The sequence below is a fragment of the Vollenhovia emeryi genome, unplaced genomic scaffold, assembly GCF_000949405.1.
Source record: "Vollenhovia emeryi isolate VEMERY1.0 unplaced genomic scaffold, V.emery_V1.0 DF939288.1, whole genome shotgun sequence".
Lineage (NCBI taxonomy): Eukaryota > Metazoa > Arthropoda > Insecta > Hymenoptera > Formicidae > Vollenhovia > Vollenhovia emeryi.
Genome location: NW_011967078.1, coordinates 37,513 through 50,011, shown reverse-complemented (window position 1 = coordinate 50,011; position 12,499 = coordinate 37,513). Strand labels below are relative to the sequence as shown.

Here is a 12,499-nt window from a genome sequence, read left to right as displayed (position 1 = left end):
TTACGCTCCATGTGAATCCAGCCTCAGGCTTCGCCCCTCTCGCCCAAAAAACCTTACGTTCCATCCAGTTTATTCCTACATCCATGGACGGAAGTCTCGAAGAGGGTGGGAAATTTGAAATACAATCTGTACGTGAATCGCGTAAAAATATTTAAAAAGATCAACTATAAATTTGCCTAATTAATTACAACTGCTATTTGTCTGTCTCATTTGAAAGTACAATACATTATCACATTTGTTATCATCAAACAGAACGGTCCAAGACTGCTTCCCCAAGGGCCTGAGCAGAATGGCTGCCTTATACTTTCAAGACGTTTTACGTTTTAAATCCTTGTCTTAAAGTAACGCACAATAACTGTCTTGTGACTTAAGAATACAAGACAGTCATTCTGCTCAGGCCCTTAGATACAAAGAAAACGACACGCCGCACCTTATCAATATAATCCATTAATCTTTAATGTGAAAATATCCGACAGAGATATTAATTGCACAACATATACCAAAAATGTATGTATACATATATATATATATACCATTTTCTTATAAATACCAAGTATATATATATGTACAGTTTAATCGATATAAAAATATCTAAAGATGTCTTGCAATCTTTATACACATACAATAGATTTCAAAACGGCGAAAATGGCACGTAGTTGGTAAAATAATTAATTAGTAGTTTTGACATAGGTTACGAGTATCAGCCTTTAAATCGGGGCTCAAAGAGCTCCAGGGGGTGTTGAGACACTTTTGTAGCTTCGATTCGGGTCGAATCTCATCGTCGGCATCGCACACCTCGTCGATCCCGTAGTGCTCGTATACTAATCTGTCCAGCCAATCGTCGAGATTCTCACCGAGTCTGCTCTGACTGTGCGTAATCGGCTCGTTCGCCAGCGCGGATTTCACCACCTTCGACCAGCTCTTGTTCATCTCCTCCGTAACGTGATAAACGAAGCTCGGGCCGTCCATTATCTCCTTCGCCTTGTCCGAATCTATCCTCTTTGCCTTCCAGTAGGACAGCGGAGTCACGAGGAATTTTAATTTTGCTATCAGTTGAGTATCGGCGGCCAATAACAGTCGCCAAGTACCAACGGCTAGTTGTTCGTTTAGCTGCGGCTTAACGTGTCCCACCTGAAAAGACATAATAAAATAAAAAATAAAAAAATTAGAAAAGCTTTGGTGTCGCATGTGATAATCACCAAGGTCATCTCTTCGATCAGCAGGTAATTCACGTCGGCGAGGCGGCCGTGCGGGTCAATCCATAGGACCGATACGTTCTGCGATATCGTAACGCTCGCGTCGAACTCGTAAGCCAAGACCGGGGTCGAGTACGGTCCCATGCTGCCCATCAAGTTTCTAAACGTCTGCTCCTTTTGATCGTAGTCCGTGCTAACGGAGAGACCCCGTATCTTTCCCGACCATAATCTGCTGGGGGAGAAGTTGTGTCGCACGGAGATCAAAGCCTCCACGCGTCTCGCGCGACCGTCGGGCAGTGCAGATACGTCGGAGGATTCCGCCTTGCCCTCCACCAGAATCAGTATACCAGCGAAACGATTCTCGCGGAAGTACGCGGTGTTCTCCAACAGGCGGACATCTTTGTGATTTATGTTGAGATGGCGGTAAACCAATCTCGCGAAGGAATACGAGAGCGTTAACAGCGCGTCGTCCGGCAGCGGGCTCAAGTCCGCGTGATGATACAGGCTTTGCCAGTACATGTCGTAGCCCCTCGATCTAGCCGTTTTGTTCATTCGTTCGGGATACAGCCACTCCTCCACGCGGTCTATGATTCTGTGATCGATAACGGACTCGAACTTGCGGGCGAAGAATATATTGCGGTCCACGGTGTTTCGCAGCCGGTTAAAGTCCTCGAGTTTGAAGTCGTTCGGACTGCACCCGCACCAGTCCACCACGGCCTTGTACTGGCACTTGCAACCCAACTTCCTCTTCCAGTTAGTCATGTGCAGATTATTGTCTATGTAAGTATTGCAGAATCGCGAGTTTCTCAAGACCGTATGGAAGAACGACTCGGCTGGCAGCAAGGTGTATTTGAACAATTTCAACAGATCGGCCACCAGCTGACTGGGATTTGGATCGGCAACGTACTCGACGAAGTCTCGGCTCAGGGCGAACCAATCGCTACCGCCGTCAACTTGAATACCTGCAAGCGTGATGAGAATAGATTTATAATCGTAATAATAATTATACAGGGTGGGGAAAAAGTATGAAAACCCCTGAATTTTTTAAAAGCTATGCATTTTAGTAACAAATGTTTGAGACAAAAGTTATATGGTTTCAAGGGGGCGTAAGATGGTATCATTGGTTTGACCCTGGATAGTCGTTTAAAGGTTACATGAAGGTAATCTTGAATTTTTTAAATAAAAACCTGCATTTTTCATTACATCTTTTTCTATTAATTAATTGGCACAACTTTTGTCTGAAACATTTTTGTCTAATAATTTTCGAGATATTCAAAGAAAACTTGGCAACTTTTTCAATGTTCATCATACGATATCTCGACGACTGTTTATCGTGAGGAAAAATGATACAGGATTTTTTGACTTGATTTCGTGTCAAGAATACGCCGTTGCAATAGTACCTCAATTTTTATAAACATTTGCGTATACACGAAAACTCCAAGGAGACGTGTATCAATTGGTGAAGAAAATATTTAAAGATACGTAGGGTGCGGAGGAAAAATCAGCATACCGTCTGGTAATTTTCGATCGCCGATTCGCCACATGCGCGCCTCGCACTCGACGAAAGTCTTGTCTAAACCCTGTTTGGCTATGAAACGCTGAACCTCCCTGCCGTGCGACTTGGCGAAATTCATACCCCTGTTCCAGCTGAGAAATTCAGTCAGCTGATTATTGCTCTTCAAAGGGAAGTCGGATTCCGATAGGTTTACGAGAAAGTCCCAGTGCTGATCGTAGGCGAGCATCTGTTGCGCGGACCTCAGAAACGTCGTCAGGAGACTCGCGCCGCCCCAAATACTCGCGTGCCGCAGGCCTTCCCCTCTCGCCACTTTGATATTGTTCAGCTTACACGATTTCTCCAGTTCCAACATTTCGCGATATAAATAATCTTGCCTCTGAAAACACACGCACAATTTGATCGAAAACTATATAGATCTAATTGTCAATCTGTTATTCTTTCTTCCAGAATTTACCGCCAGCGCTGCGAAGATCTACAACGCACGAAACATACACCGTAGAGTTTCAGCGCTGGCGGTGAATTTTGGAACGCAGGATTTAGTATAACGGATTCACACATAACGGAAATAATTTGGAAAAATGTCATAGATCTAAAAAAAAAGTTGAAACAGAAACAAGCAATAAACTGCAATTGAGAAAAAAGACTCGTGCTTCGACCATCTCATTCGAATTGGAGCTAAAATAATTCTCTCCCTCCACATCGTTGCACTCACCGCGTCCACGTGGATATAAAATAAATGCGAGGGATGATACAAAATACCGACAAGTCGTTTCACCTGCCGACTCGCCCTGCCGTTCACCGTCAGCAGATAAGCTATTCGCACGGGTTTCTCGAGATCGTTTTTCAAACTCGAGTTCCTCGCCTCTTGAGGCTTGAATTCTGTCGGGACGAAAAGAAACTCGTTTAACCATCCCCTTAGGCCGTCTACATGCATTTACTCGCATTCACGTACTCTGGATTCCGGTCCAATAAATATTAATGGTTAAATAACCGCCGCACGTCTGCCTCGGGTTGCCGGAGCATTTCATGTTGCAGCTGGAGTCTGGCAGCCGCTTGGTCTGCAGCGGCTCTTCCATTCCGCAGAAGCATTCCATCCTGAAACCAAGCGTAATGTCACAAAAGGATTGCGCGGCATACACTTGTGTATACATTTCAGTCGCGTGAGACACTAACGAGTACTCTGTACCGGCGTACGGGAAGCCCGACTGAAGACACATGTAGGCGCAACGCTCGGGCGTGTTGTTCCCTTTAAATACATGATAATAGCCGGAGAGCGCTCTCAGCGTCTTGTCGTCCTTGAAGCAGCCCAGATCGACCGGCACGCCTGCGAAACCTGGAGACTGGGGACAGAAAGATTGTACTCTTTCCGGGTACAACAGACCCTGCTGGCTAAGGCACGTCACATTGACAATGCGTTGCTTGCACGCCTGGCTCTGGGCGCGCGTCACGGCGCTCACCGCCTCCCGGACCGTGACGTCGCACGCGGGCGTGAAGTTCAACGACCTGCGATCCAGTTTGATTCTGGCGGTGCGGTTTCTCAGCTGGGACTGCGGCTGAGTCTGCCTGCTCGTGCTCGCCTGCTTGTCGGGCGGGAGCTTCAGCTGACGCAGGCCTTTCGGCAGGCCCTCGTCCTCCTCGGGCTGGGAAGAGCCACCCTGCACTCGGTAAAGCGCGATAAGTTAGCCGACACGTCTGCACCGTCGGTGATTTTCCCCAGGACGGGGCTGGGCGAGCTTACCTCGCCGGACGACAGCCGGCTGGACTTGCTCTTGTCGCTGACCAGGCCGAAAAACGTGTGCAGGTAGGCCTGGACGCACAGCATGATGATGCCGAAGGCGAAGACCAACCGGTACTTGCGCAGGCAGCTCGACGACCGGCCGCCCGGCTGGTTCCTGACGCTCGGCATTGTCCCTCGCGGCTCGCCCGCGATTACCGTCGACTGCGGGGACGCGCGATCGCTCGGCAGGCCGGGTCCATCGGGGCCGAACTCGGGTCAGCAGGCGTCACGACGGCGGCCTCATCGGCGGGACGTCGGCCCGTACGCGTCGTCCCTCAGCGGCGAGGCGGACGCGCGTCTCCACTCATGCGCCTCACGTCGCGGCCCATCGTCGCACGAATGCACCGAGCGCGAGTTGCGCGAGTTACGCGAGCACCGCGGCGCGACCGCGTCAGACGGCATCTCCTGAATGATTGAGGGGCGCGAGCGAAGGTTAGGTCGGGCTAGGTAGGGCGCGCGCGCGCGCGTCGCGAGGTTAGGTTAGGTTAGACTGGCGCGTCTCGCAGAGCGCGTGCCCTGGACACCAACTCCAGAGCCTGGGGGGTCGCGTCGATCTCGCGTCGCGGAACGTTGGCCGAGCGCGCGTAGGTTAGGGTCCGCGCGCGCCTGTGAACGATGCAGTAAACAACTCGGGGGAGGGCGTCACGCTTATTATCGGTCTATGCGGTCATCCACGAGGAACGCCCATGGCGGACGGGCGCCGTGAGGGGGCGGCCGCGCGATCCTTCCCAAGTGTCGGCTCGGTGTGCGCGGCGACTTAGGCGGAACGCGCGCTGGGGCACGCGGGCTCACCCCGCGGGATCTCCGATGCGACGCCAGAAAATGGCATACGCGGCGCCCACGCACAAGGCCAAGGAGGAGGATATCATGGAGTGCTTTCTCTACCCCAACTTCTGCTACGCGTCCGACCCGGACGCGGTGACGGAGGCCAGGCTGAGCGAGGAGATCGCCAAGTACAACGGGGAGATCGCACCGCTCGTCGCCGACCACATCTGGCACAGCGGCAGCCTCTGCTTCCGCCCGAGGACCAAGCAGACGATGCTGCTGAACCGGACCCTCGAGGGCTCGGCGGTGGAGGAGGGTGAGTGTTGCACAGTCTGGTGCCGGCAGTCGTACGAGATCGGTAAGAGTAATCGAGCGATTTCTCCCCCAGATTACCACACCCTGCCGCACATTTACGCGAGCCTGCGCTTCGACGAGGACATCGGGGACGAGTGGCTGACGGTGTACCTGATATTCAGGCTCACCAGAGTCTTCGACGGACTCGTCGCCCGGGTGGTGGACTCGGACGGGGAGTTCCTGCTGATAGAAGCCGCCAACGTCCTGCCGCTCTGGGCGAGCCCCGAGACCTGCCAGGACCGAGTGTTCATTCACAACGGTGATATTCACGTTATCAGAGAGCGGGGAACGTCGTTTCCCAATTTGCTCAACAACATTAACGGCAAGCCACATATCTCCAAGATGTCCGAGAAGGTGCAGCTGGCGCTGCAGAAGCGAGTCGGCGTGTATCCCGACGAGATTCAGAAGAGGCGGCACAAGACCAGGGCGTACCTGCCGGAGAAGGCGGCCTCTATACTCCGCCTAGAGCCAAGATTCATCGCGCCAGTGATTAGAACTATCTGCCATTCGGACCCGCTCGAACGCAAAGTACACGAGAATTAATTTCACCTTACCTCTTTTAACGCGCATATAATCTCACTTTACGCCATTGTCACACCCGTTGCTGTCGTTGCAGGTTTGTCGCGCCATGAGGTATTTCCCTCCCGAGCAACGAACGATGGTCAATGTTAAAATGACCAAGTGTTTGTACGCGATGGCGACGCACTGCCGTTATACCGGCGATCCAAGAACAGGTTGGAACATACCACCTGCGACTTGCTCAAAATACAATGCTCATGTTCTCGGAGTTAAGATAGCATGCGGTTTAGAGATGCTAGTAGCCCGGGCCAATGAGGAACGTAGAAAACGTATCGGAGAACAGTCGGACGTTCCCGACGACGCTGACAAGTTAAAGCTGAACGAACCAGCATTCAACGCTTACCTAGCTCGTTTAGAGGCGAACGGTTACTTTAGAGATCTGTTGGAAGGTAGTCAGGAACGTGACACGCTGCTGTCCACGGCGAGAGAGTATTTCTTGAAGCATGCGACCTTGTTTGATAATCTAACGAGTTTGTGCGAGAGCGATCCTCAAAAAGTCTTAGAAGCATGGGAGAACATACAGACGAATGACATTGAGATGCATGGTAATTTGTCATTTACATATTTCACTTACTATTTTAAAGAGTAGCCTACAGATTACATGATTAATAATAATTTCTATAATTGCCCAAGCCGTCGCGTACTCGGTTGTATAATCAAGTGTCCTCTGTACGCAGCTCAAGATGAGATTATGTTGAGTCCCGCGGATACCGATAGCTGGCTAAATGTGAATCCTACGCAATTGGAAGCGTACTTGAACCAACAGTGGGGCAACGTTAAGGATAAAAAGTTGGATCAGGAACCGCTGAGCCTTCGAGAAAAGGTGCAATCGTTTCTCAATCAAACCAGCGACGTTGATGGCGTGCACTTCTTAGGGTATGAGTTTTCTGTTAAAAAAAAAGTGCCCTTTTATCGCTAAAAGAATTTTCAACGACGCATCGTGGTTTAGTAAAACAACGGTAAGCAGATTAATCGTCAGCGTGATTTACAGAGAACAATCAATGGACAATGATATGCAAGACACGGAGGACGGCGCGCGAATAGATTTCGACGCGGATGTATTCGACAGTACGTTAAGAGGCATCCTAGACCTAGTCGTCCCGGGAGGAGAGGGCGAGTTCGAGGGCAGCTCGGAGGGATCGCTGGGTGGCGACGACGAGGACAAGGGCGGCGATATGGACAAGTATATGCGGCTGTTGGACTCGCAGCTGCAGTCGCAGATGGTAAAAGACGAGAACTCGGTGGCGGACGACGATAACAATAGCACGGATCCCGTAGAGGCAAGTTTGCGAGAAAGTATCGAAGCCGAGGCCGGCGGCTCCGGCCCGGCCGGGAACATAATCGGCGGTCCCGTTCGCAGGCTCATGCATCTGCAATTGCAGTCGCCTACGACGGTGCCGCCCGACTTACAAAGTTAATGGCACTGCGTATAGTAAGACGGATTAACATAGTCGGTTCACGTAAACATTCTTACAATCCTTCGCTTCATTCTGCAAAGTACATTAAGCATTTGCCATTTCGAAAACAAAGGAGAAAAGACAATGGACTAAAATCTCGTTGCTATCCAAATTATTACATTTATTACTCAATAAAATATATACTTAATGTTATCGATCAGAGCACCTTTATCACACAGTTAGTACCATTGATACATACTTCACAATTGTACTTTTCATCACTCGGCTCTATCACTGTTTTTCATACAAATTATATATATATATATAATTATATATATATATACAGATTATAACATGTAAGATGTTATTACCGCGGCCATAGTTAGATGGTAAGAATCCTATTTGTATACGTATAATTTGATTTCCACTTTTGTAACTAATTTTACTAAGCATCAGAATCTTGTGTGTAAAGCTTTGTACATTTCAATTAGAATAATGAGAGACACGGACGTTTGTTGTATACAGATTTGTATATTTTATTAAGACTTGTTAGAGGAATACATATGACGGCACATATGTGTGCACGCCCAAGAAGAGATGAAAATCAATTTGATGTCATCTTGACTGTCCATTTCTCCTTGGACGTTTGCATATGGGTCTTCATTGAAATCCCGTATCAGTATAGCAATGTTTATATTGAAAATTTAAGGTGTCACACCTTTCGGTGCCGTTAGACAATCGATTATTTGAACGTCTGTTTGAACCATTTCGGTGTCCTGTTTTGATTCTGAGACGATGACGATGATTTATCGCTACCGCTCGGTCCCGGAGTGGCGTTGCTCTCGACAACTGTGCCTCTATCACTTTCAGCCGTTGGATCTTGTTCTTTCCGCATCGTGGCGATCCTGTAGACGAGTATGCAAAATTTGAGCGACCGTCGCTTAAACATCGAGCGACGCAATCGGCATATCTTACCTAGACTTGACGGCTTCGATACCGGCAGCTCTAGGATCTGTCAGTTTTGCTTTTACACTCGGCCTTAGCGACGATTGTCCGGAATAATAAACGATAGCAGAGGGAACAAGATTTTCGTCTATTAGTCGTGCGTCGGGGTCTAAGATATGCCTTGGTGGGGTAGTGTCTGCAAGGAAAAAAAAAAGAGTAATAAAATTTTATCGATAATGAAACTATTACATGTTCGCCTTTTGCATCAAATGAATGTGGTTGTTGCATGTTCGTTGACTCACAGATGATAAATTCGCCATCCGGATCGTCCAAGTAGTTTTTGACAAAGTCCTTAACCGTTCGGATCGTCTCCAGCGGCCCGAATAATCCCTGAAGAACGAACTGATCGGGAAATAGCACGCGAATCACGGCGCGACGATACTTGTTCAGCCGGTCGAGGATGTGCTTGTCCCGGTCCAGCTGGCGCTGTGTCTCCGTCAGAAGCGGAGCGTCCTCGAGCTGTTCTCTACGGCGCTTAGCATCCCGTAAGAGTGTCTTCGCGTCGTGCAGATCCAGGTCGAAGAAGCTGTCCGGTAGTTCGTCCCTTGGCAATGCTTGAGTCCCGGCTTGATTGAACACCAGAGCGTTTCTCTCCCCCAACTGCAACACCAAGTCCCCCGATAAGCGCGAACCCTGTCGCTCGAGATCGCACATATGCACAATTACACCTTACAAACTTAATTTCATATCTCGCATTCCCCTCGACTGTTGCGCATGTACCCGCGACACGCTCGTCCGCCTCGCGAGCTTCGTCATTAGACGCAGTGGAGCCTTCTCTCGTCTCCGGTGCGTCCCTCTCTTGTTTTTCACCGAGCGCGTCTACTCTCTCCTCTCTCGCATCTACCTTTGCTTCGCCTTCCGGCTCGTTCTGACTTTGTATTTCCGATGCACTCTCCGTCGGTATGTCATTCCTCGTCTTGTTACAATGTAGCGTGGACGACGGTAGCCTTTGGTAATCTTTATCGCTCGCCGACTCGTCCGCCCTCGCGACTGTCTTTGGAAGCAGAGGAGCAGACACGTGTGCCTGAGTCTTTAATTGTTCTTGGTCACGATACATCAATCTCAAGATCGCCTTTCCATTGTTGAGCCCCAGCGACTTGAACGTTGTTTTCTCTAACGCTTCTCTGCCAGATACCTGCAAGAAAAGATTTCAGACGTATTTGCAATCTTATTCATGCTCACGTTAGCGCTGGTCTACAATACGTGGAGTAAGTAAGGAGTGAGGGAGAGCCCTGACTTCTAGCTTTTGGCGTAAGGAAGCTGAAATACGGGCGTAATTTTTAAAATATTCGTAACACCGATTGATTTTGATTCACCGAGAGTAAGCCTAAGAGCTGAAGTAGGAGTAAGGAAATACATCCATTTTATTTCTTCCTCCTTACTCCATGTATTGTAGACCAGCCTTTATACACGCATCGTTGCGAAACGTCAGTTTCTGTAGGCGTGCCATACACACGGGGCGACCCGCCAAGTTTTACCCTCTTTTACAGAACGTCCCACATTTCCCACAAAGTATCCCTCGCAGATTTGCAGTCGATCTCGACCTCTTCCTGTTGTGCAATGCAAAATTAAGGAATTCAACAAGAAACTATGGTCTCACGCCCGCTTCTGCCAGTACAGATCAACTTTGCTCTCTTTAAATTACTTTTCGCCTCTCTCTACTTTTTAAAACTAGAAAAAAAGGACCGATCTCGGTTCAGCTTGCTTCATATCTTTCTCTAGTTAATCCGCATTGGTAGAAACGGACATTAGAATGCTTCTCGCTTAAGATCGATGATTTAAAAGACGCTTGCATCCGCACTACTTTTTCCTATTCCGAAAAACTTTATTCTCAAGTTTGAGACTAGTATAAGCTCCTCGAGAGAGAGAGATTACAAACGTCTCAGACGTGCTCCGGCCAAGCGAGCGGCGAAGCCTCGCGAATGTCACACCGTGTGTATACACAAACGATACAGAAAACGATCTGTAAACGCTCGAGTCTGTCGTGGACGAAGGCGAGGCAGAGAGAGACACTCAAGTCGTATACAATAGACTTTCACAACGTAAGTTTTTTCCTGCCTTGCCTCAAGGTGGCAGAATACTTGTCTCGTATTCTCACGCTCACAAGACAGTTATTGTGCGTTGCTCCAAGACAAAGATTTAAGACAGAAAACACTGTCTCAAGAGCGCGAGACGAGCCGTCCCGCTCACGTTTACGACCAAGGGCCTGAACAGAACGGCTGTCTTGCGCTCTCAAGACAACGCTTTACGTTTCAAGCCCTTGTCCTGAGGTAACGCGCCATCGCTGTCTCGTGTCACAGGAGTACAAGACAGCGGATTCTGCTCAGGCCCTAACGCAGACTTGAGCGTTACACGGGTCGTTCTCGGCCGTACTTCGCGATGCATGTAGATCAGCACGGCCCTCTCGAGGTCGGAATCGGGACACATCTGCGTCAGCGCCTGGGCCAGCGTCGCGCCGGGCGGGAACTCGCTCAGCACCCTCGCCCCGTCCTCCGGCTGGATGCCGATCGTGACGTTGGACGTGGGGCGCGCCCTCGTGCAGGCCACCATCTCCAGCTGCGCGTTGTTCGGCAGCCCGGCGAAGCGGAAGATCGCGCTGGGGTCCAGTATCTGGCGATTGTGTCTGTAACGGTAGCGCGGGAGAGAAATGTACGGCAATTGCGGAAAATTATATATCACTGTGCAAAATCCAAGTCTCCAGGTGTCGTGCTCACTTAATGTCATAGTCGTCGGCGTTGTAGCCCTGCTTCTGACACACCTCCTCCAGAACCTGCAAGAGAGAGATGCCCCCCCCGGTTAGAAAACCGGCGCGCGAAACATATCCTCTCTCTCTCCCCCCCCCCCCCGTCTCAGGCCTCTCTTGGGCCGCGCGCGTCGCGTCCCCGTCGGCGCTGCTCACCTGCAGAATCGTCGTGTTGATCGTCACCCTCACGCTCTGCCGGCGACCGTTCGGCGCGAGGACGACGACGGTCTTGCCCGACGCCATGGTGACCAGCGAAAACTCCGGAGCGCTGCCGCCGACTGCCGTGCCGCGACTGCCGCGCGCGGCAGGCGGCTCCGACCGCCCCGACCCCGTCGCCAAGTCGAGTCAACAGCTGATCCGCGCGGGGCGCGACTCGCTCGCGCAGACACTCCACGCGCGTCCGCCGCGCGAGCTCGCGTAAAGCCGCGTGCTCATCGACGACGCGCGCTCGCGGCTGATTCGCGAGGGGAAAAACGGCGGACGACGGGCGCGCGATTTGTCCTACGTCCAGTGTTGTGCATAGATGATTTTAAAATTAGCTAGATAAAGATAAGATAAAAATATATAAATTTATCTTAGATAAGATAAAGATGATTTCGTTTTGAATGTATATCTAGATAAGAGATAAAATTTTATGATGATTCATCTAGATAATTTTTAGATAATATTTTTAAGACTTCATGTAAACACAGTAGAAAAAGTTATAGAAAAATTTAAATTATAAAGGGGGATATAGAATATATTCAGGTTTTTTTTTAGGTTATATGACACACATAAATGCATGGTCTACAACGCCATCCATATTTAAACAGTGTAACTGTTAAGTATTTTTATGTGGCCCTAAACGAAATTATCTGTACGTTATCTTAGATAATTTAGTAAAGATAACACTTTCTTTCATCTAAGATGCAGATATAGATAATATTTATTTTTATTATCTATATAAAGATAAGATAACGCTAAAATTTTATCTAGATAATCATCTATATAATTTTACTTAGATAACAGCAAACACTGCCTACGTCACAGTCCGCGCTCTTATCCCTCGCCGGCTCCGAGATAATCACGCGCCTCTCCTTGAAAATTTTTTAGCGGGGGAACAATTCTCTCTCTCTCTCTCTCTCTCTCTCTCTCTCTCTCTCTCTCTCTCTCTCTCTCTCTCTCTCT

General features: G+C 49.3%; 3 protein-coding genes across 3 annotated transcripts; 1 reads left to right on the top strand and 2 right to left on the bottom strand.

Annotated features, from left to right (window-relative positions):
• Positions 1-431: 431 nt before the first annotated feature.
• Positions 432-4,916, bottom strand: LOC105559146 (xylosyltransferase oxt). The gene is made up of 7 exons (XM_012007238.1): positions 4,451-4,916; positions 3,886-4,367; positions 3,665-3,807; positions 3,425-3,591; positions 2,707-3,088; positions 1,200-2,158; positions 432-1,131 (listed from the first exon to the last, which is right to left on the bottom strand). Exons 1-7 carry the CDS (start codon positions 4,616-4,618, stop codon positions 673-675), a joined length of 2,760 nt encoding a protein of 919 aa, XP_011862628.1. The 5' UTR covers positions 4,619-4,916; the 3' UTR covers positions 432-672.
• A 300-nt stretch (positions 4,917-5,216) lies between these two features.
• On the top strand, positions 5,217-8,106 carry LOC105559147 (protein SGT1 homolog ecdysoneless). Its single transcript, XM_012007239.1, has 5 exons — positions 5,217-5,570; positions 5,643-6,136; positions 6,225-6,732; positions 6,865-7,063; positions 7,179-8,106. The coding sequence occupies exons 1-5, from the start codon at positions 5,297-5,299 to the stop codon at positions 7,603-7,605; spliced, it is 1,902 nt and encodes a 633-aa protein (XP_011862629.1). The 5' UTR covers positions 5,217-5,296; the 3' UTR covers positions 7,606-8,106.
• On the bottom strand, positions 7,751-11,667 carry LOC105559148 (tether containing UBX domain for GLUT4). The gene is made up of 7 exons (XM_012007240.1): positions 11,489-11,667; positions 11,304-11,359; positions 10,963-11,212; positions 9,263-9,724; positions 8,832-9,189; positions 8,560-8,725; positions 7,751-8,489 (listed from the first exon to the last, which is right to left on the bottom strand). Exons 1-7 carry the CDS (start codon positions 11,573-11,575, stop codon positions 8,327-8,329), a joined length of 1,542 nt encoding a protein of 513 aa, XP_011862630.1. The 5' UTR covers positions 11,576-11,667; the 3' UTR covers positions 7,751-8,326.
• Between the last annotated feature and the right edge of the window lie 832 nt (positions 11,668-12,499).

Coding starts and splice junctions, on each gene's coding strand:
- LOC105559147 (XM_012007239.1), top strand. CDS start 5,297: ATGCGACGCCAGAAAATGGCATACGCGGCGCCCACGCACAAGGCCAAG. Junction 6,137..6,224: donor CGGACCCGCTCGAACGCAAA/GTACACGAGAAT, acceptor CTGTCGTTGCAG/GTTTGTCGCGCCATGAGGTA. Junction 6,733..6,864: donor GAATGACATTGAGATGCATG/GTAATTTGTCAT, acceptor CTCTGTACGCAG/CTCAAGATGAGATTATGTTG.
- LOC105559148 (XM_012007240.1), bottom strand. CDS start 11,575: ATGGCGTCGGGCAAGACCGTCGTCGTCCTCGCGCCGAACGGTCGCCGG. Junction 11,213..11,303: donor GCCGACGACTATGACATTAA/GTGAGCACGACA, acceptor CTACCGTTACAG/ACACAATCGCCAGATACTGG. Junction 9,190..9,262: donor CGAGATATGAAATTAAGTTT/GTAAGGTGTAAT, acceptor TTGGTGTTGCAG/TTGGGGGAGAGAAACGCTCT.
- LOC105559146 (XM_012007238.1), bottom strand. CDS start 4,618: ATGCCGAGCGTCAGGAACCAGCCGGGCGGCCGGTCGTCGAGCTGCCTG. Junction 4,368..4,450: donor GCCGGCTGTCGTCCGGCGAG/GTAAGCTCGCCC, acceptor TACCGAGTGCAG/GGTGGCTCTTCCCAGCCCGA. Junction 3,592..3,664: donor TTATTGGACCGGAATCCAGA/GTACGTGAATGC, acceptor TCGTCCCGACAG/AATTCAAGCCTCAAGAGGCG.